Source organism: Mandrillus leucophaeus, unplaced genomic scaffold (assembly GCF_000951045.1).
Source record: "Mandrillus leucophaeus isolate KB7577 unplaced genomic scaffold, Mleu.le_1.0 Scaffold1433, whole genome shotgun sequence".
NCBI lineage: Eukaryota > Metazoa > Chordata > Mammalia > Primates > Cercopithecidae > Mandrillus > Mandrillus leucophaeus.
Genome location: NW_012101403.1, coordinates 89,064 through 114,480, shown reverse-complemented (window position 1 = coordinate 114,480; position 25,417 = coordinate 89,064). Strand labels below are relative to the sequence as shown.

General features: G+C 41.3%; 1 protein-coding gene across 1 annotated transcript in view; it reads left to right on the top strand.

Annotated features, from left to right (window-relative positions):
• DNAH6 (dynein, axonemal, heavy chain 6) overlaps positions 1-25,417 on the top strand; it is a gene marked incomplete at its 3' end in the record, with an annotated part of 288,388 nt that overhangs the window by 193,423 nt on the left and 69,548 nt on the right. The window contains exons 37-44 of the mRNA XM_011974268.1: positions 1,481-1,702; positions 2,526-2,673; positions 4,519-4,676; positions 9,265-9,396; positions 13,608-13,779; positions 17,761-17,907; positions 18,923-18,996; positions 20,849-21,003. Coding sequence (XP_011829658.1) covers positions 1,481-1,702; positions 2,526-2,673; positions 4,519-4,676; positions 9,265-9,396; positions 13,608-13,779; positions 17,761-17,907; positions 18,923-18,996; positions 20,849-21,003 — 1,208 coding nt within the window. The remainder of the gene's footprint in view (positions 1-1,480; positions 1,703-2,525; positions 2,674-4,518; positions 4,677-9,264; positions 9,397-13,607; positions 13,780-17,760; positions 17,908-18,922; positions 18,997-20,848; positions 21,004-25,417) is intronic.

Below are 25,417 nucleotides of genomic sequence, written 5' to 3'. Positions count from 1 at the left end.
GACCCAGCCATCCCATTACTGGGTATATACCCAAAGGATTATAAATCATGCTGCTATAAAGACACATGCACACGGATGTTTATTGTGGCACTATTCACAATAGCAAAGACTTGGAACCAACCCAAATGTCCGTCAATGATAGACTGGATTAAGAAAATGTGGCACATATACACCATGGAATACTATGCAGCCATAAAAAAAAGGATGAGTTCGTGTCCTTTGTAGGGACATGTTCTCACTCATAGGTGGGAATTGAACAATGAGAACACCTGGACACAGGGCAGGGAACATCACACACTGGGGCCTATTGTGGGGTGGGGGAGGGAGGAGGGATAGCATTAGAAAATATACCTAATGTAAATGATGAGTTAACGGGTGCAGCACACCAACATATATGTAACAAACCTGAACGTTGTGCACATGTACCCTAGAACTTAAAGTATAATAAAAAAAAAAAAAAACTTTGATCTTGGATAACAATTTAAAAAAAGAAAGTAGAATGAATTGCACATAGTAGAGGTAAATATTTTACCTGTTTGTAGATACACATATATATGTATGTACAGAGTCACAATGAAAAATGAATTTCTTACTAAAAGTCACTGTCAAATGACCTTGAAGCGTATTGCTCTGTACAGCTGCCAGAATGAAACTTCTGAAATGCAGTCTGATTATGTTACCTACCTGCTTAGAATCCCACACTGAACTGTTGCTCTAAGATCTTTAATAAGTAAAGCTTTTAAAACTTGGCCCATCTGTATTTCCAGCCTCATCTCAATGTATGCAGCACTCTCGTGCTTCCCAGCATACATCATATTTTCCATGGCATCAGACTTCTAATCCTGTTTTTTTAGTCTGAATCCTGAACCTGTTCTTTCCCACCCCATGCCATCCCTTTTTTGCCCATCTGACTCCAGCTTGTTCTTCAAGTCTGAGTTGTAGCATTACCACCCCTGGAAGCCTTCCTGAATCTGTAGCCATCACCATAACTCCCCTGCAAGTAGAAATGAGCCATCACTGTGTGTGTGTGTGTGTGTGTGTGTGTGTGTGTGTGTGTAATAAACTCCTTTAGAGCCCTTATTTCCCCATGGGTATTAACTGAAGTGCTTATGTCCCTCAGGGGGATTACCAGGTCATTGAAGACAGAGACTGGATCTCATTCAGCACTTGTCCTCAGCATCAGAGATAGTATTTGGCATAGAGTAAGCCCCTGAATGTTAAATTTAATTAAAAATGCTTTACAATTCTGACATGGGTTTTAATATAATTGCTATAACAGATATTTTCATGCATTGTGTTGCATGATTTGGTTTAAATAACTAGTCTCAGATACCTAAATAACTATGTATCTACAAAGAAAAAAGAAATCCAAATCCATTTAGGTTTTTTGACTGCCTTTGTTTCTATATAAATATATCTACTACAGTGTGTCAATATTGCTTATTCCCTATTGAAAGTGGTGTTTAATTTTGTACTTTAGCTTCCCAGTTCTGGTGATCTGTGGAGCATTCATATGGACTTTGACACCAAACGGTTGGATCCCTGGGAACGAATCATACCTACCTTCAAATACAACCGAGATGTTCCATTTTTTGAAATGCTTGTCCCCACAACTGACACAGTGCGCTATGGGTACCTAATGGAAAAACTACTGGCAGTCAAGCATTCTGTGTTGTTTACTGGAATAACTGGAGTGGGCAAGGTAGGAAACTTACATCAGACAAGAAGTCCTCTCCAAATGTGAGGGCATGGTGGACTTAAAATTGTTAGCACCAGAAGTAATATTATTTCTGAGAGGAATTTTTTTTTAGCTTTTAGCGCTTTTGCAGGAAGAATGTTATGCTGAATCTATATTGATCCTAGGAATTGTTCTAAAGTTTGCCGGTTTCTGAATACATTCTTGGAGTTGATACTGTATGAACTAGAGAGCCCTGTAGGCCAGCATTTGTGCTTAGGGGCTTTTATGTTTTATTCCTTGGTATTTTGCGGGCTGCCACTGCACTGGTTGGATGGGAACTGGCCAGAGGAGTTTGCATTCCCAAAAGACTGTTGATAAAGATCAGCCCATCCCCTCCTGCCTGTTCACTTACACCTGATACAACAATGGTATCCTTGATTATCTGGGTTTTTTTGTTAAAGTAGAATGGAGGGAGGAATACTGATGATTTGGGCTTATAAGTTTTGGAGAATCCACATAAAATTTCACTGTTTCCCAAAAAAATTATTCTAAAAGAAATTTGCATCTTTCTGTGACTCTTTCCATAAATTGGCTTGAAGAGTAGCCAAGATGGATTTTGGCATGAAATTAAATTAAAACTTTTTGCTAAGATAGTGCTGATTAGAATATCTCTTTGATTCTGAAAAATATAACTAAACGGAATCTCCAGTAAGAGAAAGCAGACATTTCAATCTAGCTTTAACCTCTCTCTTTTTATCGTGTTTCTTACTTATTGTGCCAAATTATTACAGATATAACTGAAAGAGATTATATTGATGTGACATTAATTAACTTATTTTAATTTAAGTCTGTGATTGCAAAAGGATTGCTAAATAAAATTCAAGAATCAGCTGGTTATGTCCCTGTTTATCTGAATTTTTCTGCTCAAACCTCATCTGCAAGGACACAGGAGATCATTGAGTCAAAACTGGAGAGAAAAAGAAAAAATATTCTAGGTAAGAATCATTATTTTAGTTTGTCCCACAGAAATTATTCATTAAGCTAATAAATGACATAAATAGTACATGTAATAAAATGACAATTGGATATTTTATTTGCTTAATTTACTTGTAAAGGTGATTCTGTTGATGGCGTTTTTATGCTAGCTATGTAGATGTCTTAGTGTTGCCAAGCAAGTCATTTATTTCTACCATCACCTTCAACTCAGAACATCTTCAATCTCTGCCTCTCCATGGCTCTCCCTCTCTCCACCCAGGTTCTTCCAACATGCACTGATTTCGCCTTATTTAAAATAAACAAACCTCTGTATATTTGGCACATTGGGTTATCTGAACTCAGTGAGGAATAAGTATGAGACTGTTTTGGTTTTTTCTTCAGTCAGTACTTTCAGCCAGGTTTTGTGGTAACTTCCCCACCCTCCCTTATTAACTGCTTAGATAACTAGCATAACTTTCTGGTCACCTTCAGACATTTGGAGTCTGGGCCAGTCTAAGCCTCAATCCAATACCCAATTCAAAGTTCCTCCTCTCCTCTGTCATAAGCCAGGTTTGTGGCTGCAGGTACGTACTGGAGGTGAAGGGGTCATGGGATGCTCGTCACTCCTCCCCACCCTCCCTGTAGGAGGCTGGAGTATGCAGGGAATGGAGAAGAAGAAGGAAAGGACAAGTTTCTTCTCTCTAACCAGTGCTCAGACGGGCCTCTCTGTGGCTGGTCCCTGCTTCTGTAGCTGGCACTGAGTGGTGTCCATGCTGTCTGTGAGGCAGGCTTTCAGGAATGGGCTCTTGTAAGCAACTCCCAAAAGAACTGTAGGTCAGGCATTGACCTCACCACTGGAAGTTTCCCTGAGGGTGGGAGTCAGGACCTCAGCCTCACTCTCCAGCAGTCCATCTGCAGCCTCTTGCAACTGGGGCCCACTTGCTCAGTCCACAGTCTCTGGGGTGGTGCACCAGTCAGGGCTTAGGCTTGGCTGCCTCCCACATTGCCCACCATCTAGCAGGCCCTGTCATGCCAAACAATGGTGCTGCCAGCTGCTTCACCGCCTCCTCTTTCTGTCCCCTCTCTCCTGCTCAGGTAGGCAAGGGGCAACAGATGCCAGTCTATTTTCTGGTGGGGGACCCAAATTTTTACAAAGGTTTCTCTTAGACCCCTTCCTTGCCCCCCCATCCTGCTACTTGGCTTCCAGGGGGCCACGGGATGGAGTGAATCACTCAGTTTGCCTTGGAATCACCTCCCATAATTATCCCAACAGCAGAGACATGGCCATTTGCCCGTTGGGTTTCTCTTTCCTCTGCTATCATTCATTCCTTTTTCTAATGTGTGTATTTCTAATGTGTGTATATTTATTTAAATGTGGCATTGTGCAGCCCCACTGCACTGGATTTCCCTTTGATGTGATCAGGATGCTTTTGAATATCTAATCTGTTTTCCCTTTGAGGGTGCCGTGATGACATTTATGAAAGGAAACTTTGGCATTCTTCCTCTTCCTACTATGGAAAGAAACTGATGTTCCTCACTCATGCCTAAGCCACACAGTTGCTGAGGGCAGTGGCTGAGACAGAGAAAGGTTCACTCCTTGCTGGAGAGAGGCCACCATCTTGTGCCCTGACAGTGAGGATAAGGGGCCACCTGGCATGACAACGTGGACGTCCTGACCAGGAGCACATCTTCCTGCATGGGCCTGGGTGGGGCCAGAAGGAAGTCGCTTCCTCCGGGCAGGACTCAGAACTGAGCTCTTTATGACCTATAGGATGTCATTGAGTCCAAAGTCATACCCTAGCTTTGTCTTACATTTTCTAGGGGAAAATCATAATTCTTAAATTAAATTCATTTTATTTCCCTAGGAGCACCGGGAAACAAACGAATTGTGATTTTTGTTGATGATTTAAACATGCCCAGACTGGATCGCTATGGCTCTCAGCCTCCGATTGAATTACTTCGGCAGTATCAAGATTTTGGGGGATTTTATGACAGAAACAAACTATTTTGGAAAGAAATACAGGTTACTTTAGCTTTTAAATTACTTGGTGTGCTTAAATTTAAATGTCAAGGAAATATGATGTATACTTTGTGAGACTACCATAGCAAAGTACCACAAATGGGGTGGCTTACACAGCAGAAGTTTGTTTTCTCATAATTCTGAAGACTAGACGTCCAAGAACAAGGTGTCTGCAGGATTGGTTTCTTCTGAACACTCTTTCCCTATGTCTTTATATGGGCTTCCCTCTGTGTCTGTCTGTGTCCAAATCTCTTCTTATAAGCACACCCGTCATGCTGGATTAGGGCTTACCCTAGTGGCCTCATTTTAGCTTATCACATCTTTAAAGACCCTATTTCCAAATACAGCCACATTCTGAGATGCCGAGTTAGGACTTCAACATATGATTTGGGGACAGGGGACACAATTCAGCCCATAACATGTGGCCTCGGTTTTTCCTCCTTGTAATTCAATGCATTCAGTCTATATTGAGTTTTTGCCATGTTTGATTCAGGAGATCCATGAACAAGTGAAACAGTCCCTGCCTCCCAGAGAGCTTCAGAGGGTGGACAGACATTTCTAATGCAGAGTGGTGAGAGGGGAGAGACAGGAGAGATTCAGGGGTGGGGCTGGGTTGAGGATGGGAGAAGCCTCCCAGAAGTGATGTTGGAGCTGGATTCTGAAGGCATGCATGTCAAAGCAGGGAAAGGGAGTGTTTTATACCCCAGAAGCGGGGAATGTAAAATACTAAGGTGGTGTGAAATATGAGCACCAAAGCAACAGGAGAGGCAGAGGTCACATCCCATGGTGCTGTGGGCCCATGAGGAGGAAACTGGATTTATCCTGTAAGTGCTGAGGAGCTGCTGAAGGAAATGTTATGGAAAGATTCCCTTGGCTGCAGGGGAGGGATGGGCTAAAGAGGAAGCAAGGACAGAGGCAACTGCAGTAGCCTAGAGGACAAGAGATGAGGGTCGAGCCTCCTGGGGTGATGCATGTGGTCAGAAGGGTTTAGAAGCCAGAAGGCAGACCAGCAGGACTGGTGGTGTGTTAGTCAGGGTTCTTGAGAGGGACAGAACTAACAGAATAGATATATATATACATAAAAAGGAGTTTATTAAGTATTAACTCACATGATCACGACTTCCCACAATAGGCCATCTGCAGACTGAGAAGCAAGGACAGCCAGTCCAACCTCCAAAATTGAAGAAATTGGAGTCCGGTGTTCAAGGGCAGGAAGCATCCGGCATGGTAGAAAGATGTAGGCTGGGAGGCTAGGCCAGTCACTCTTTTCACATTTTTCTGCCTCCTTGTAGTTTAGCTCCACGGGCAGCTGATTAGATTGTGCCCACAATTTAAGGGTTGGTTAAGGGTGATTCTGCCTTTCCCAGCCCACAGACTCAAAAGTTAGTTTCCTTTGGCAACACTCTCACAGACATACCCAGGATCAATACTTTGTATCCTTCAATCCAATCAAGTTGATACTCAGTATTAACCATCACAAGTGGGATATGGAGTCAAGAGGGAGGAGGGGGAACCTAGGCTAACTGCCCCATTTCTGTTCTGGCGAACAGAAACCAACACGCTTGACAAGAAGAGGGCAGGGGGCATGTTTAGTTTTGCTCACAATAAAAACAAATATTTGTACCAGGCACTATTCTAAGTGTTTCCCACCTGCTAGCACCCAACATCCCTACAAGATGGATAATGCTATCAGCCTTGTTTTATAGATCAAGAAATAGGCCAAGAGTATGGAGTTATGTGACTGGTCCAAGGTCACACTACTCGTAAGTGGCAAAACTGGGATTAGAGCTCAGGCCATTCGGCTTCTGAATATGTGATTTCAGCTAAGATTCCTCCCTGCCCATGTTGCTAAGCTCTAGTTCCCTGGGAAATCCAGGTAGAGCACTTTCTGTCTATCAAAATGAGAGCTTAAATAAGGCATAAACATTCTTTGAAGTGAAAAATAAGATGAGTGTAAGAGGCAGAGGGATAAATGGAGACTGAAGAGAGGGTTCAAGCTGTGCATAGGTGAAAACTGATGGGGGCGGAGGTAGTAGGTCCTGAGAAAGGGGCCTCATTCACCAACACAGGAAGTCCCGGATGGAAGATGAACCTGTATTCAGTTCCTGGGAAGCAGTCAGCAGTTGTCTTCTTCCAGCCTGTATTTACAGCCTGTATTAAACAGGAAAACCTTTCCTAAAAAGAGAATATAATTAGGCCTCTTTATAAAGAAAGCAGTCTTTTGCATATAAGGTTTTTTTACTTTCCAAATAATTTTATCTAACTTTATCTTCCCAACAACGCAGTGAGGAGAGAATATCACGTGCCCTTTGCAGGTTTAGAATTCCCCTGACTCAGTGCCATGGGGATGAGGGTGGGAAGGGAATGACTGCCAAACCTCCCACCAGGCCAGTGCTCAGTAGCTCCTCTCTGCCAAACAAATCACATGGAAATGCCTCGCTCTGGCACTCTGAGGCTCCCACATATGGCTGTGAATGGCTGCTCTGATCCAAGGGTCTTTTGCTGCTCCCTGCACATGTCCCACAGTCCCACTGAGGCAGAAGGCTTGATGTCTCCTGAATGCACCCATATCCTCCACCTCATGCCTTTGTGATAGTGTCCTCTACCTGGAAGGGCCCTTCTCTCCAGCTCTTCCCTTGTAATCCTTCTACTCCTTCAACGCCCATCTCCAAATTGCCTTGCTCACAAGGTCTTTCCTTAAACCCCCATTTCCAGTGTGAGCTCCTCTTTCACCCGCATGGCGATCTGTGTGTGTGTTTATGGTCTTCACATTCTCTCTTGAGTCACGGCTGTTGATGTGCTCATCTTGTGTTGCATTCCTTCATGTTGGACTCTGAGCTCCTGACCTCCATCTCCCTCATCTTTATGGCCCCTGCTAAGCTTAATACCTTGTACATAGTAAGCCGTTGTTTATTGGAACTGATTCACATAGAGACAGCCTTGGTACCACCTCAAGCCTTGGTACTGTAGAGCTGAGATCAAGAGTGCCTTCCTCTTGGTCTTCAGATTCTTCCTCCTACCAAAGGAATTGGCACACACTCTTCACTTTGCCAGAAATGCATCTGCTCCCTTCACCCCTATGGCCTTGTCTTCTGCTCCTATCAGCTTCCAGCTCTCCACTGCAAGTACCATTTCCTTGGCCAAATCTTCTCTGACCCACAGACTAAGTAAGGTTCCCCCATCAAGCATCGCCTCAGCATTATATCCCTTTCCTTCAAAAAACTTACTGTGATTTTTATTGCAATTTTATTTTATTTTATTTTATTTTATTTTTGAGACAGGGTCTCATTCTGTCACTGAGGCTGGACTGCACTGGCACAATAGAGGCTCACTGCAGCCTCAACCTCCACGGCTCAAGCAATCCTCCCACCTCAGCCCCCCAAGTAGCTGGGACCACAGGCTCATGCCACCATGCCTGGCTAATTTTTTGAATTTTTAGTAGAGACAGGATTTCGTCATGTTGCCCAATCTGGTCTTGAACTCCTGGACTCAAGTGATCTGCCTGCCTCAGCCTCCCTAAGTTGCACATTTATTTTTAAGATCATTGATTTATGGTATTAACCTCTGTCCTTCCCACTAAAGCTGCTTTCAGATGGAATAGGTGGCATGTTCTCTCCATTAGACCCACAGGGCTTTTGTTTTCCATTTAATTCACAATAGCCCAGGCTATTTGTGGATTCCATGTTTGAAGATTCACCTGCTCACAAAAATTTGTAACTGCAAAATCAGTATTCGTAGCACTTATTCTGTCTTTTGCAGACATGTACGGAGCGGCGAAAAATTCTAGCCATCCAACCCACAGTTCCCCGATGAGGTGGAACAAGACAACACTCTGCCTTCTTTTTCAGCTCTCGTGCTGTAAACAACTGCCCTTTACACAGTCTACTGGAGGCCACATTTTCACATTTTTATGCCTTCTGTTGGTGATTTTGCTATTTAAAATGGCCCAAGTGTAGTGCTAAAGTGCTGTCTACTATTCCTAAACACAAAAAGGCTATGATGTGCCTTACTGAAAAAAATGAATGAATTTGATAAATTTCATTTAGGCATGAGTAATAGTGCTGTGGTCCATGAGTTCAATGTTAATGACTCAACAATATAAAATAAGGCGTTTTAAACAGAAACGCACATAAAACAAAGTTATGTATTGGTCAGTTGACAAAAATGTCATCACAGAGACTCACAGAAACCTAACCCTAGGAGCGGTGGTTCAGTATCCACTAATCCAGTGCTCCAGCCAACTTTACTGAACTTAACTACCATGAATAATGAATATTTGTTGAAAGAATGGCTATATTTTATCTTCAGATAACAAAGTTTTTAAGATTACAGTTTCACATAAAGGTATTTATATAAAGTAGATGAATCAGCTAAGTGACCTTGAGCAACTTACTTAACCATCCAGGGCCTTGGTTTTTTAATCTATAAAATAGGTGTAATTACAGTGGTCTCTTGGAGTGATTGTGAGAAGTCATTTAACATACACAAAAAATGTACTGCAATGCTGGCATTTGGGAAGTCCTACCATTGGGATAGGCAGGTCTCATTTCGTTCTCTGATGAGTGATCCAAGTGGATTTCTCTGCACACAGGATGTAACAATTGTATCAGCATGTGCACCTCCAGGAGGTGGCCGCAACCCTGTGACTCCCCGCTTCATCAGACATTTCAGCATGCTGTGCCTCCCAATGCCCTCAGAACACAGTCTGAAACAGATTTTTCAGGTGAGTGTTGATTTTAACTTAGGCAAAAGGGGGAAAAGAAAACATATGTGTTCCAAGCCTCCCACAATCAAAGTGGTGTCTTGTGTTTCTAAGGAATCCATCTATCCATCTCTTTTCTGAGCAGGAAGCAGGTAAATATGGACTCCTGGAGAGTAGCTGGCAGGCATTTGCATCACTGCCTTCTGTATCTGTTGGTCTCAGAGAGTTCTAGAAATGCAGAAAGATTGTGCAAACAAAACCCCTACCTTTAGAGAAGGCTGCATCTTAGGTCCCTGCCACTTAGCACTGCACACACAGTTCTTAGTAGATCTCATCACTACCCAGCCCCTGCCTTTGTGCTCATCTCATACCTAACCACCAGGTCTGTGTGTCCACTTGCCACCACACTTGGCACCTGATATGCCTCAGAGAGCTCAAGCTCAACACACCTAAAACAGAACTCATCTCCTTGGCCACTCTCACAAAGAACAATAACCTATATTTTGTCCACCTGTACTAACTTCCCTAAAGGGCTACTTCTCCATCCTTTATATGGGAAAAATAATAGCACCTGCCCTACAAGTGCTCAACAGATTGTGAGGCATTATTTTGAGTAAAATAATAAGAGAATATGAAGCAGCATGACTAAAGCCCTGCATACCCAACCTGCAAAGGTTTCTTAGAGAAGAGAGATTGTGAGCTGAGGCTTGGGGATGCTGGGAATTGACAGGGAGGAACGGATCTTAGGAACAGGAAGTGCTGGGTGAATGCAACTGCAGAGGCAGGAAATGGTAAGGTGTGCGCAAAGGTAGAATAAGACAGTTCAGGTGACTGGCCTGGAGAAGCTGATGACAGTGATGTGGACAGTGATGCCCAAGGATGTGGCAATTACCAGCATCGACTTCTTCCAGTGGAAGCCCTCTCTCAAGAGGGACAGACTCCACATGTATACAACCTTCAGTACATGGAAAGGAGTTTTCTGTTTGTATTTAAATAGCTTATTTCTGTGGGAAATTATTTTTAATAAATTGAAGTAGTTCCAATAAGCTGTTTAGGAGCAATGCCACAAAGATATATAAAAACTGCCACATTTTGAAAAACTTTGGGAGAGTGCTTTAGAAAATATGGAAGGATGGGAGCTTAGCTCCTATAATTAAGCATCAGAGTACAGAACAAGACATAACAGGAACCACCAAAGCCGTTAGAGGGGTTGTCTAAGCCCCTGCACACTTTTCCTGAGAGCTTTTATATTTATATTTTGAAGTTTGAAGTGCGTGATTCCCAACCACACCACAGATCCACTGTGATGTGATGAGTGGTGGGGGGTGTCTCAAGAAACTTATGCCTGGTTAGAAGAAACTGAATTTGCAAATTGTTTCATTTTTTATTAAGTTAAAGCAGATTCAGGGTTATGACTACAAAAACGTCATTCTTCATCATTCCAAAATGGAATGATTTCCATTTTGTGGGTGAGAAGAATACAGTGAAGTCTGGGCCACTGGGAGAGGCAAGGCCCCCAACTCTCAACCTCCTGTGGGATTATCATGTCCATGGAAATGTGTCACCCATGGGAACATCGTCCAGCAAGCACATCACAGCTGAAAACTGGCTGTGATAGAGCTGCTTCTTCCCACTGTAACTTTACAGGTTTACATTTAAAACCCACACTAGCTATAAGGGGAAATAGAAATGATACGTTGCAAAACTGCAAGATTCTGGGGGCTACTGGGTTGGACTGAATTCAGGTGGGAAAGAATATTGCTGTCATTACAATGGACAGGGTATTTTGCCTGTAGGAAAAAAGAACTTGCTCTAAGCCCATGGATCTCAAACTTCATTTTTCATCACAGCCCACCTAAGCAGGACCCAATAATTCATCACCCATCTGTCCTGTCCTTCATTACTGTTTGGAGGAGAAAGAACTTGGATGTAGTCAAGAATTGAAGAAGAGCAAAATCAATAAGCTAATTTATTGTTAGCAACATATATAAATAGATTTATTTCTACTATATGAAAGAAGCCTATGAATCTAAATTGTACATGTATATTATATATAATGTTTTCAATCACCTATTAGTGTTAACACAATTAGTCCTATCATTATACTTTCTTTGATAGTCTATTGCAAATTAGTTAAACAGTGCATATATGCAGGGAGCGCATCACTAATAACCAGTCACGGTTTGCTCAGTTGGAATATGTACATTATAAGTGACTCTTTCTTGGACCACACAGTTCACACAAATCTGAGTGTTTACTTATTGGAAATCTATGTGCCAAAATATGCATCACTATACACTCTAAGGGTGAACTGAACAGCACACAACCAGGTAAATTAAATTTAATGAAATTTCTAGTTAGAAAGCTATAACAGCAGTAACTGAAAACCATGATTGGCTCCATAAACTAGTGATAATGTGCTTATGCCAAAGAATCCTTCTCCCAAAACTGAGAAATCTGCCTGTGTCTTGTGTGCATGTTCTTAGTAAGAGTTTTGCAAAGTTGCCAGGCAGATCATGTAAGCCAGATCCTTAAGTAGAATATCAGGCTGTGGTCCTCAGTAAATTTTATAATGATACGCTAATTTTAATGTATGGATACCAATTAGTTGCCTTTAATTCATTCATTAAACAAATATTTGTTGAGCACCTTCCATACGCCTGACATTGGTGTATCATCCCTGTCCTCGTGGATCTTCTTCCACGGACGCAGATAATGAATAGATGAATGAGATATCTAGATACAGACACACAGTTACTCATGCATATGTTAGAAACTGTATTTGTATTTGTATTTGTGTCATGGAGAAGAGAAGGCTGGAGCTTTTTACCTACCTATAACATATATATAGATAAAATTATCAGCTTGTCTATTCTCCATCATACACAGACAAATGGACAGATTTTCATCAAATTTAAAGATTGGGTTTGGGATGGTCCTACATAAAATACAGACCATGTGGAGTATGTTAAACTCATGTTGGGGTCCCAGGAGGGGATACCTAAAGAGGTCATCCTCACAAGTTAAAGCAAATTTTAAACAGGAGGCCCACTGAAAACAAATACTCAGGTTTATTTCAAAAGATCTCATATATGACACCAAATCTGAAGTCACAACTTCAGATTGGACTAACTTGCAAACATAGATATGCATTCTGGTGGCTTCTCCCATGAGTTACCCCAAGGTTAATGGTGATAAGAATTTATCTATTTAAAAAACAATAATGATTTTTCCAAGCACTTTGGGGTCAAGGACTAGCTAATAAATACACATGTTCAAGTTGTGATGTTATGGATGAGAAGATCAGAGAGACTGATGGGAGGACTTCTTTTAGATTGAGTGGTCAGGAAAGGCCTCTCTGGAGAGACGGCATGTAACCTAAAACATGAAGGATGAAAAGGCACCTGCCAAGCGGAGAGGGCTAGGCACAGAGAGAGGGGAGCAGTAGTGCACGGGCCTGAGATGGGAAGGAGCGCGGGTGTTCAGACTAGTGTGGCGGGGACACAGGGAGCAATGAAAGGGATGGGCGAAGTGAGGGAGCTGGGGGAAGGGTGGACCAGCAGGGAGACCAGGATGGAAGTGGAGAGGCCAGAGCGAAGGAGAGAGGGGAGAAACCCAGATTTAAAAGAGTGGAGCCCAGAATGGGGTGATGTCCGGGGAAACAGAGAGAAGCAAACAAACCCAAGAAATGTGTTCAAGATTGATTGTGCGGGACAGAGAATGGGAAGTGTCTAAAGAGACTTCCAAGCTCCTGATCTGAGCTTAGGAGGGAATGGCCAGCTACTGAAATGGGGAAGCTGAATGTGAAGGAGTTCACCATTGCAAGTAAGTCATATTTGAAATATACATGAAGATGAAAATCTTTGAGAGTGGTGATCATTCGTCCATAAAAGTGAGAGAGAGGGTTTCTGTTCTCTTTCAGGTGGGTTTGTGCCCTTCTTGATGACCCCTTGGACTCACCTCAAGCAGAGGTCTAAATTACTTGAGAGTATGTTCATGTAAATTCACTAGTCAGATATGAATGCCACTCAGGCGTCACAAAACAATCACAGAAGACAGGAGTGCATCCTCGAGAATGTTTTCTGAAATAAGCGGAAGAGCTTTGATACCAGAAGACTTTGTGTTGGAATTTGGCTTTCTGTTATTAGAAAACATGTCATCTGGAGTACTTAAAAGATAGATATTTGGCTTAAAATAAATCTAATCCTCTCATATTATGTTTCTGGTTCTAGGCCATCTTAAATGGTTTCCTGAGTGACTTTCCACCAGCTGTAAAGCAAACTGCATCAAGCATTGTAGAAGCCTCAGTTGAGATTTATAACAAAATGAGTGTTGACCTCCTACCAACACCTGCCAAGTCCCATTACGTCTTTAACTTGAGGGACTTATCCAAATGTGTGCAAGGTAGTGTACTGAACCCTCGTTTTCTGATCTGCACCCTCCCTTCTTTTCCGTTGGCCCCCAAATCTCTCAGTAACATTGTATGTATGCAGTTTTCTGTGACTCACCCAGAAATCCCATCACCTGTTCCTGTTCAGGCTGAGTGCTTTACAACTATTTCACATGGCCAACACTGCCTCCCATTTCTCACTCCCAGCTGATTACTTGTCTTTCACTGAAAAAAAAAAAAATAATAGAAGCAATTGGACCAGGGCTGCCTCATCTTCTAAATCTCTCAGACAACCTGCATCTTCCTTCCATGGGCTGAGCTGCCCCTGCATCTATCAGTGCCAGTGCTCCTTCTAGTACTGAACCCAATACACTCCTGTCTATTCAAGGATTTTGCTATCATAATTCCCACTTCTCTTCTCATCTTCAAAGTTTCCTCTTTTATTGGATCATGCCTAATGGCATAAAAAGCCACCATCATACCTCCCATCTTTAAAAAAAAAAAAAAAAAAAAAAAAAGATTTCTGTAAGTCCCATATCCCCTGATGGTACCCCTCCCATTTCTCTGCTCTTTCTAGAAAGACCTCTAAAAGTATGGTCTCTCCTCCCTGTCTCACTTACTCCCTCCAGTTCTCCCTTCAATATATGTCAATCAAAATGTGATTCCCAACACTGCACTCTACCTGAGTCCTGTCTCCATCTGCTCAGATTCACTGGTCAGCTCTCAGCGGCACCTTAACCTCACAGCAGTGTCCACACAACTCGTCGCTCCCCACCTTCTCCAGTGGTCCAGGGCAAGCTCTCCTGCGGTCCCCTCTCACTGCCTGCTGTCGCCCAGTCTGTTTTGATAGCTGCTTCTCCTTTCCCTACCTCAAAATGTTGGGGCCACAGGGCTCGGTCTTCAGATTTACACACATATTCCCTCAGTAATTTTGGTCAATTCTATATTGTCAAATACCGTCTACTCAGAGATGGCACTAGAGTGCCTGCCTCCAGCTCCCACCCCTACTCTAAGAGTCTGACTTGCATATCCAGCTTCCTTCTCAGTGTGCGCCCTCAGGCATGCAGCTGGCCTGCTAAACTTGGCATGTCTAAACGGAACTCTTGCTTTTCCCCTCCACCTTGGCCATACGTATCCCGGCCCCAGAGGAGACTACCATTAGTTGCTCTCGCCAGAAACCTTGAAAACCCCTGTGCAATCCACGAATAATCCTGACAGCTTTATTTTCAGAATATATCCCGAATCTAACCACTCCTCACCACTCCATCCACTACCCCTCTAGCCTCCTCGCTAATCTCCTGCTTCCGGTTGCCCATTTACCCTGTTCAAAGGGACCAAGCTCTGCCCTCTGCACAGCAGCCAACCATGGGCCCTGTTGAGACCCTCCTGAGGCTGCTTCCAGCACCTGCCTGTGTTGAGTCTCTGAGTGATCTGGTTCCGGGCTCCCTCTCCCTTTCATTGCCTACCACTTTCCTCCTTGCTACTGCCACCTCCTTGCCATTCCTGAAATCGGGCCTGCCCAGGGACCTCTGTATGTCACTTGCAATGCTCTGACACCAGATACGCACATGGCTCACTTTCCCTGCTCAAAGTCACCTCCTCAGCAAAACTTTCCCATGTCCCTTCATAGCTCCTATTACCTGTAATCATATCGCACATATTTCTCTGCATATATGTGTGTTTATGTATCTGTCTCTCCCATTGGGACGTCAGCTGTATGCTTAGTTCACCAAGGGCTGTATGCTTAGTTCACCACTGTATCCCAGTGCCTAACTGGGCCTGGCACTGAATGAATGTATGTCTAGACGAATAAACAAATCTCCCCTGATTTTGTATACAAGGACACTAACTCTTAGTTGCTCCATGATCTGCTTCATTCCCTGACTCCCCATCCAGTGCCCTTTGTTCTACACTACTCTTAATTTTTTTTTTTTTTTTTGAGATAGAGTTTCACTCTTGTTGCCCAGGCTGGGGTGCGGTGGCGCGATCTCGGCTCACTGCAACCTCCACCTCCTGTGTTCAAGCGATTCTCCAGCCTCAGCCTCACAAGAAGCTTGAATTACAGGTGCACACCACCATGCCCAGCTAATTTTTGTATTTTTAGTAAAGACGGGGTTTTGCCATGTTGGTCAGGCTGGTTTTGAACTACTGACCTCAGGTGATCCACCTGCCTCGGCCTCCCAAAGTGCTGAGATTACAGGCGTGAGCCACTGTGCCCAGCCAATATTTTTTTCTCTAAAAAGATTCTAACTAACATTTATAAGTTTGTTTTTAATATCTGCAAAGTAGCCAAAGTAGAAGCTGCGGAGTGCTTTCCTGTGAAGCAATGACTGGCCTCTTTGAAAGCTAGCTCTCCTTCCTGTCTTCATCACAATCTAAGTCATTACCTGTTGTGCATTAACAAGTCTGGGAATGAACTAAGAGATGCTGGCCCATGGCAGGAGCTTAGGCATTAAGAACCCTGCAAACCCGTCCTGCTCCTCCCTAATGCACAGTTCTCACACAGGCTCCTGGTCTTCCCAACTCCCGATTTGAAAGCTCTGTCACTCTTTTCTTTTTCTTCCTCCTTCAAGAGCCTGAAGGACTCTCAAAGCTGGCACACCATCCTTGCCACAGGATGACAAAATAATTTGTTTTCCTCTTCCTCCACTGAAATTATGCCCTCTTATACTAGCAGTTTAGTCCTGCTATTCATGAACTCAATTTTCCTAGAAAACATTAGAATATGACTTCGTTTCTTTCATGAACTGCTTCACACTCACTTACTGATCCTCAGACATTGTCTAATCTTGTCATTTATTTATTATCCTTCCCCATTGCCTTTCTATTCCTATTTTTAAGATAATTTTTGAGCTTCAAAATTCAGGATCCACTTTATTTCTGAAATGACACATCATACTATACACAGGCAATTCCAATGTTGAATCTCTTTCTCCTTGGTTCCGCATTTCATCAAAAGTCCTAGAAATTTCCTTATTTCTACAAATATTAACTGAAAATAATTAAAACTTCAAGCATTTGGGAGGGGGGAGGGATAGCATTAGGAGATATACCTAATGTAAATGACGAGTTGATGGGTGCAGCACACCAACATGGCACATGTATACGTATGTAACAAACCTGCACGTAGTGCACATGTACCCTAGAACATAAAGTATAATAAAAAAAAAAACTTCAAGCATTTCAAGAAACATATATGTCAAACACACACACAAACACAAACATGAGATGCAAAAAACAGGTAGCATCATTATCTACAGAAATACCCTAGTATTCCAAAGCAACATGAGCAGTACCTACCATGCTGTGTGGAACCCACTCTCTGCTGTGTGTGTCCACATGCACAGTAGACACTCTCCCTGCCCCCGTCTACAGTGTGAGGAGCCGCATATTGGTGGTCTCTGTGGAGAAGTACCATTTCCAGAAATTCCTGTACATTGTTGCTTTGATTGTAACTTGAAATTATTAGAACTGTGTTTGCAATGACAATTTACACTAATGAAATGAGTACTCAGAATAATCTTAGTAGAAGCCGGAAGGGCCAGGGGCATTTGGTGAGGACTGACATTGGGAAAGAGAGAGAAATGGGAGTTTCAAAAACAGTATAAGCCTTGGGAGGAGGAAAGTTGCAAGATAAGTAAATACATATACTTCGGTCTATTTTAAAGTAACGTGAGGCCCTTCACTTAGCATATTGCAGCTCATGTAACAATGGGATCCACTTGCTTACATGGTGGAGTCAGACCACTTCACATGCTCAGTTAAAGAAACATCACAAAACAGGGACAGAAATGTCTTGGTCAAATAATGTATCCCAATGTTGTTATCGAAAAATGAGGTCACTATTCATATATGTGTATATCCACCGGGGAAGCAGTCATTTTTGGCAATGTGAGGGTGAAGTTGTACTTAAGGATTTCCTAATTAAGCTATTACTGGAGATTCTACAAATGTAGAATTTTTCTTTTTTTTTTTTTTCTTTTCTTAAAAAACAGGTATCCTCCAATGTGATCCAGGAACAATAAGAGAAGAAATTCAGATATTTAGACTCTTTTGCCATGAGTGCCAAAGAGTCTTCCACGATCGCTTGATTAATAATGAAGATAAGCAATATTTCCATGTTATTCTGACAGAAATGGCCAGTAAATATGAATCTTTACCTATTCTTTTTTTTACTTGATTAGAAAAGCAATTTGGTTTCCACAAAGAACAATTAACACAAAAAGAATTTTCATAATTTATGAGTAAAAGTTATTTTCTTTGAAGGTTCAAATATATATTAAAATATATGAAATATTATGCAATATTATAAAATAATTTTATTAAAATTCAGGAAGGGTCAGCCAGGCATGGTGGCTCATGCCTGTAATCCCAGCACTTTGGGTGGTTGGATACATGGATCCCTTGGGCTCAGGAGTTCGAGACCAGCCTGGGCAACAAGGCAAGACCCCATCTCTACTAAAAATACCAAAATAAATAAATAAATTCAGGAAGTGTTAGTATTTTAATTTATTATGAAGTTTTAAGTAGAGGAGAGAAAGTAGGAGAAAGAGCATTTTGTCTGGTAAGAAGCCAGGATAGGCCGGGCACAGTGGTCATGCCTGTAATCCCAGCACTTTGGGAGGCCAAGGCGGGCGGATCACGAAGTCAGGATTTCAAGACCAGTCTGGCCAACATACTGAAACCCTGTCTCTACTAAAAGTACAAAAAATTAGCCAGATGTGGTGGTGTGCACCTATAATCCCAGCTACTCAGGAAGCTGAGGCAAGAGAATCATGTGAACCCAGGAGGCGGAGGTTGCAGTGAGCTGAGATTGCATCATTGCACTCCAGCCCAGGTGACAGTGCAAGACTCTGTCTCAAAAAAAAACAAAAGCCAGGATAATTTTAAAATACTTCCTGTTTCTTAAATAAGTATCCAATATTCATTATTTAACAAGTGTTTTAAATTATTTGTTAAGTATTCTTAATCTTAAACTTGGGAGATTATCAGCTAAACTAAAGCGGCATGGAGTTAACACAGCATTCTCTCAGTTTTCATATATATTAATTAAGTCTTCTAAGTAAAGTAGCAGCTGTTATTCTGTATGTTTTATCACTAAAATATTCCATTCAAGATTATCATTATATTAAAAACTTGGTTTTGTTCTTTAAATAGACAAACATTTTGGAATTGCAATTGACCTGGAATATTTTTTGAATAAGCCCATCATATTTGGAGATTTCATTAAGGCAAGTATGTTAAACTGACTTGACCTCATTTGAAAATTTTAAAGCATTTATTATTTTCCAATTCAAATTTATATTCTATAAAAACTTCACATGTGTGAAGAGTTAAGATCTAGGCCAGATGTCAGCAAACTATGTCCCATGAGCCAAATCTGCCTGCCACCTATTTTTGTAAACAAAATTCTTTGGAACATAGCCACAGCCATTTATATATATGATTTTTTTATATGATTGCTTTTGCTCTACAACAGCAGAGTGCAGTAGTAGTGATAAAGACCATATGACCTGCAAAGCCTAAAATATGTACTATCTGGCCCTTTACAAAAAAAGTTTGCTGACTCCTGGTCTAATTACATTCATTTTGGTAACGGTTTGAATCAGAGAGCTATCAGGTATTCAGTTCGGAAGGAAGCAGAGAGGTCTAGTCTCTTAACTCAGGACTTCCCCCTTATTGTACTCTACGTAGTGAAGCTACTTAGTTAAGAGAATTGTTCTCTTCATTTAAGAGTAACTCTAATTAGTAGCAATTTTTTTATATTTAACTTCCTTTTATTCCCTTATGAGTTCCTCAAGCCCATCTCTGCAATACTGTCTGTCTAATTTTTACTCTCTGGACCTAATTTTGCCCTCTGGTAAATTTTACCCTCTTGACCTGCCTAGAATAAATCTGCTATCTCACTGCCCTGTCTACATTGGCAGATAGCCATGTTGTTTTACTAAGGTGCCTCTTGTTTGAGTAAAACATTCCCAGTGTCTCCAAGAGGGCAGAGACCACGTCTAGTTTTGTTCATCTTAAGTTCCCAGGTTCCTGCACAGAGGTACGTAGCAGGCTCTCAATCAATGCTGGTTCAGCACATGAAGGAACTCGTCATTATATTATATGTATGCAATACCTCACCACTCTGGTAACTCCACTCTAAATAAGTATTACCACTGACAAATAAAAAAGATAAACTATGTATTTTTGTAAAGTATGTATTTATCTTTATTATTAAAAGTATGTCCAAAGTTTGTTTTCGAAGATTCTTTTCCTGTGTGTTTCTAGTTGATTGTATTATCAGATGAGAGAATAAACAGAAAAAGAACAGCTAGACTCCTCTTGCATTGCTTGTGTGTGTTTTAGTAAAACAGTCCAGGAGAAAGTGCCCCTGGGGCAGTTGCTGCATACAATAGAGAAGGGACATCATCAATAGATTAAAGACTCCCTGAAGTTTACACCTGAATTTAATTCTCAACAATTTAGTAACCCTAGATGACTGCTATTTAAAAACTACAAATAGTTCTGGCATGATTTTTTATAATAACAGCAGTCTGCTATGCATAGTTTTTAACCAGTTAGCTTTTCCAATGTCAATAACCTAACAACAAAAAAATGAAACCAGGTTTGGCACAGTGGCTGACACCTGTATCCCAGCACTTCAGGAGGCAGAAGCGGACGGATCATTTGAGGTCAGGAGCTCGAGATCAGCCTGGCCAACATAGTGAAACCCCGTCTATAATAAAAATACAAAAATAAGCTGGGAGTGGTGGTGGGCATCTGTAATCCCAGCTACTCAGGAGGCTGAGGCAGGAAAATCACTTGAACCTAGGAGGCGAAGGTTGTGGTGAGCTGAGATCACTCCACTGCACTCCAGCCTGGGCAACAGAGAGAGACTCTGTCTAAAAAAAAAAAATGAAATCAGAATGTAGCATTGTGAGAAAAATCAAAACCCTGTTTCTGAGCTCCTATGTAAGTTTTATTGCAAAGACCTTCAAAATTCCAGTGTAGCTCTTGAAAAAGTTAAATGAAATGGATTTTCCAGGTTATGTGTCTATCAGAATTAATCTAACTTGGTTCTTCTCCCATAAATTGTAGTTTGGAGCAGATAAAGCTGATCGGATTTATGATGACATGCCTGATATAGAGAAAATTGCAAATGTTCTACAGGACTATCTTGATGATTATAATCTCACAAATCCCAAAGAAGTAAAGTTGGTGTTCTTCCAGGATGCTATAGAACATGTTTCAAGGTATAGTGCTATAAGGCGCCCAATAATGCATTGATTTAATATTTTTTGTATTAAAGGGTAAAAAAATAAGTTGTATAAACTCTTTAAACAGATTGCTAGATGGTCAGAGGTGTTTTATTATTTCTCACCATAACTTAAGAGTTATTGTTTAACATATTTTAAATATTTGTGGAATGAGCTTTCTATGGAATCCCCAGAGTCGTTATTTTTGCTAAATATTAATTGATGGTTTTTGTTTGTTTTTATCTGTTCTGTCTTGTTACAAAAAGGATATGGGGTTGTTTACAGAGATACATGTACGGTATAACAAGGCTAATTCCATGCATACCTAAAGAAAGAGGAACTTCAAAATTATAGCAAAACAAGTTCAATCCAGGATCAGAGATTTCACCTGCTTGCAAGTCTGACTCTTACCCACTGCAAGTGTCCTGTGAGGGACACCCTTGACACATTCATAAGCATCCAGCCTAAATATCTGCAGTCCTTGGGGCACACTTTCTGAAGTGGCTCCTGTCCTGTTTGACAGTTCTAATGCTAAAATGATCTTTCCAGGATAAGCCAACATCTGCCTCCTGTGCTTCTGGTATCCATCCCATCCTGTGAAGCAGTCATGATTAAGGCACTCAGTGTGGGTATGAAACCATGATATGGAGCATCTCATTTACCTGGTACAACACTCTCTCTGTAGCTAGGGATCATAATCTCTTTACAAATAAGGCTCAGAGAATGTCCCAGTGCTCTGTTGCTACATAATAAGCCACTCCTATCCTTAGCAGATTCATTTTATCATCTCTCAATTTTCCCAACTGTTCTCTCTGAGCGTCTCTCTTGCAGTTACAATCAGACTGCCGCTGGACTGCCTGGAGCATCTCCGCCTCCACGTAGTCTCTCCACTTGTCTCTCAGCATGGCAGCATCAGGGTGTCTGGGTTTCTCAACATGGTGGCTCAGGGCTCCAAAAGCAAGTGCCCCAAGACAGAGAGCCAGGCAGAAGCCAAACAACCTTTTTGACATAGTCTTGGAAGTCACATAGCATCATTTCTACTGTGCTCTTCTAGTCAGTGCAGTCATACAGGCCCACTCAAGGTCATAAGAAGACGACAGAGACCCTATCTCTTGATGGCATCAAAGAGCAAGTAGGACCAGAGGCATTACTGCAGCCACTTTTTGGACAACGCAATGTGCCACAAAGAGATTAGGTAAATGGTCCAAAGTCCTCTAGTCAGTGAGTGGCAGGTGGGGATCACAGCCAGTGCTTCAGCTCTAACTCCACCGCAGGTGCCCCTACCCAAAATGGGCTCACTTTTTTCATAACAGCCCTCCAAATATTTGAAGACCATTCCCATATTCTTCTTAGCTTTATCTTCTCCAGGCAAAATTATCCCACATCTTTCTTATTGCCTGTTAGAGATTATTTCCAGTCTTCACATTCTGAGCACTTTATAATTTTTCAATGTTCTACTTAAAATGCAGCATCCAGATTTGATATCATATTCTGTGGAATAAATACAGTAAAATACAGTGAGAGTAGGATTTCCCGTGGTCTATTGCTGCAGCAAGATTTTCATGGCTTTGGTTTTTTCCCTGTGTCAACTGCATTTTAGCATTGGTCCTTGTTAATACTGACAATTAAATCCCTAGGATTTTTTTCACATAAACCATAAGCAAATAAAGTCTTCACCTGTTGCATATTTCATCTCTTTAATTAGCCCTAATTCAAGATTTGTGTTTGTCACAGCTTAAGTGTTATAACATAGGTCGTTTGTCATTGGCTTGTCCAGATGCCACTTGCTTCCCCTCTGTCCCCCTGGCAGCATACCCACATGCTATCCCCTAACAACTTTTATTCTCATCGCTCAGGCAGGCCCTAAGCCTACAAGGAAAAAAATAATGGAAGCATTTTGGTCTGAGAAACTTCCTGGAGAATAGACCAGACCATAGGCAAAGTTGGCTTAATTCTATTTATAATCTTTCTTACTTTTGTGAAAGAGAATTACCAGGCCCCTCAAGGTTTGCTTAAAATATTATAGCAGGAAATTAAAAACCATTTGTAGAATGGTGAAGATTTGGTTTTCAGATGCACAAAGGACTGCCATGTAAATAATGATGTAGACTGTCCTCTTTTATTCAAGAGAGGATCAGTAAGGAATCAGAGAAAACATATTTCTGCTTGTAAGAGCGTTCAAACACCTAATACTGATTGGCAATGGAAAGGACTTTGTTATGAAAGTGAGTTATGGATTAATTACTAAATACTCAGTAATTTAGCACATACTACATTTCCATTTGTTGGTGACATTTTAGTTTTTGGCTTTTTAACACGGGATAAGTAAAAGTCTTCTAACTCAGGGGGGAAAATTTTGCTTCAGAGCTTGTACTTTCAAAGAGCAAATGCACCAGGCAGTTTCTGCCCATCGTGTGCCCCCAAAGTTGTCACCACGCTCCAAGGATAGTAGAACAAATCTATTAGTATTTAAGCCACTAATTAGGAGAACCATCTCTTGCCTGCTACGTGAGAGAAAATGTAACTTACCTACTAAATTAGAGAATTCTTACTAGGGGAAGTTTTCAATCCATTTATAAGTAAATTGCCAGAAAAAAAAAAGTAATCCTACAAAGCAGAACAGACAAGTAATTTGTTTCCAGTAGTTTCTGATAGAAATAATCAAACTACTATTAATAATAATGTACATGAAATAAGGAAAGAGTGACATATAAAGTGCAAGATTTTTATCATATTCAACATTTCATCAACTGTAGGACACTTGTACATTATGGGAAAAATAAGAAAACATTGTTATCTATTCATTCTGCCCTCAATTTTATACTCGCCTGGGCAGCTGAAGGGAAATAAGCAAACAGACATCTGATGTGTCTCTCAGTAGATATGTACTGTGGCAGACACATAGCAATCACAATGGTGCTATGGGTCTTCGTTGTCCCAGTAGAGGAGTTGGCCAAAAGTTCTGGGGAAGAGGTTGACAAACTGCTTTGGTAAAGGGCCAGATAGAAAATATTTCAGGCTCTGCAGATCATACTGCAGCTACTCAACCCTGCTGTCATAATGCATAAGCAGCCACAGACAGTAAGTGAATGAATGAGCTTGGCTATGTTTCAACAAACTTTATTTATAGACACTAATATTTGAATTTCAAAGGATTTTCACATATCATGAAATATTACTCCTTTTTTAATAATTTAAGTTCTAGGGTACATGTGCACAATGTGCAGGTTTGTTACATATGCATACATGTGCCATGTTGGTGTGCTGCACCCATTAACTCGTCATTTACATTAGGTATATCTCCTAATGCTATCCCTCCCCCATCCCCCAACCCCACGACAGGCCCAGGTATGTGATGTTCCCCACCCTGTGTCCAAGTGTTCTCATTGTTCAATTCCCACGTATGAGTGAGAACATGTGGTGTTTACTCTTTAAAAATTGTTTTCAACCATTAAAAAAAAATCTAAAAACCATTCTTAGCTCATGGGTCATTTAAAAAACCACATGGTTAAGGGGCAAGATTTGGCCCGCAGGCCATAGTTTGCTGACCCTGGTTTTAGACAAAGCCGTCTTACCTAGTCACTCAAGGTATGGAAAAAGACCTGTCTGAGGAGCAGGAGAGGGTGTACAGGTGGAGGAAACAAATTTCAGTTTGATTCTTATTTCAGAAGATCCTAAATAATGACTGGGAGTCTGTGCCTTGTCCTGGAGGAAGACTTTTTAAATAAGTCCTCGTAGACTCCCTGTTCTATTCCTACACTACATAGCTCCTATCTCCTGCCACCAAAGATGACGTGTACAGTAACTAACTGTTACAGTCTCTAGAAGTTGGTTACTTGAACGTAGAATTGATGGAGGACCCGCCAAATGCTATGCACTGTTCTCACAGAGAAATGGACAGCATCCAGGCCCCCATGATGGAGTTTATATGTGGGAAAGAGTTAGCAATGTTTTTCTCTCATGAGTTACAGTGACCATGTGATGTTTTCGTAATCAAAAAATAATAAAGTCACTATAATTTTAAAATATTTGAACATTGTTTTCTTCAATTATCAGCAATATAAATAATCTACATAGATTAGATAGATAGATAGATGATAGATGATAGATAGATAGATAGATAGATAGATAGATAGATAGATAGATAGACAGACAGATAGATAGATAGATAGATAATTTGCCAGAATAAGGAAGGGGAAGAAGAGGAAAACTAATTAAACCTGCTTTTACATTTCTCCCATGATTTCTAGATTTTAGACAATGGTAATAAGTTTTAAATTATGTTTACATTTTGTGTCTTCCTAAGAAGAATTTATTGACATTATCAGCCCCTTTTCTATCATCTTAACAACAATGTATAGAATTGATTCTCATACATACTGGTCACCTTTATACTGATATCCCTTCCCCC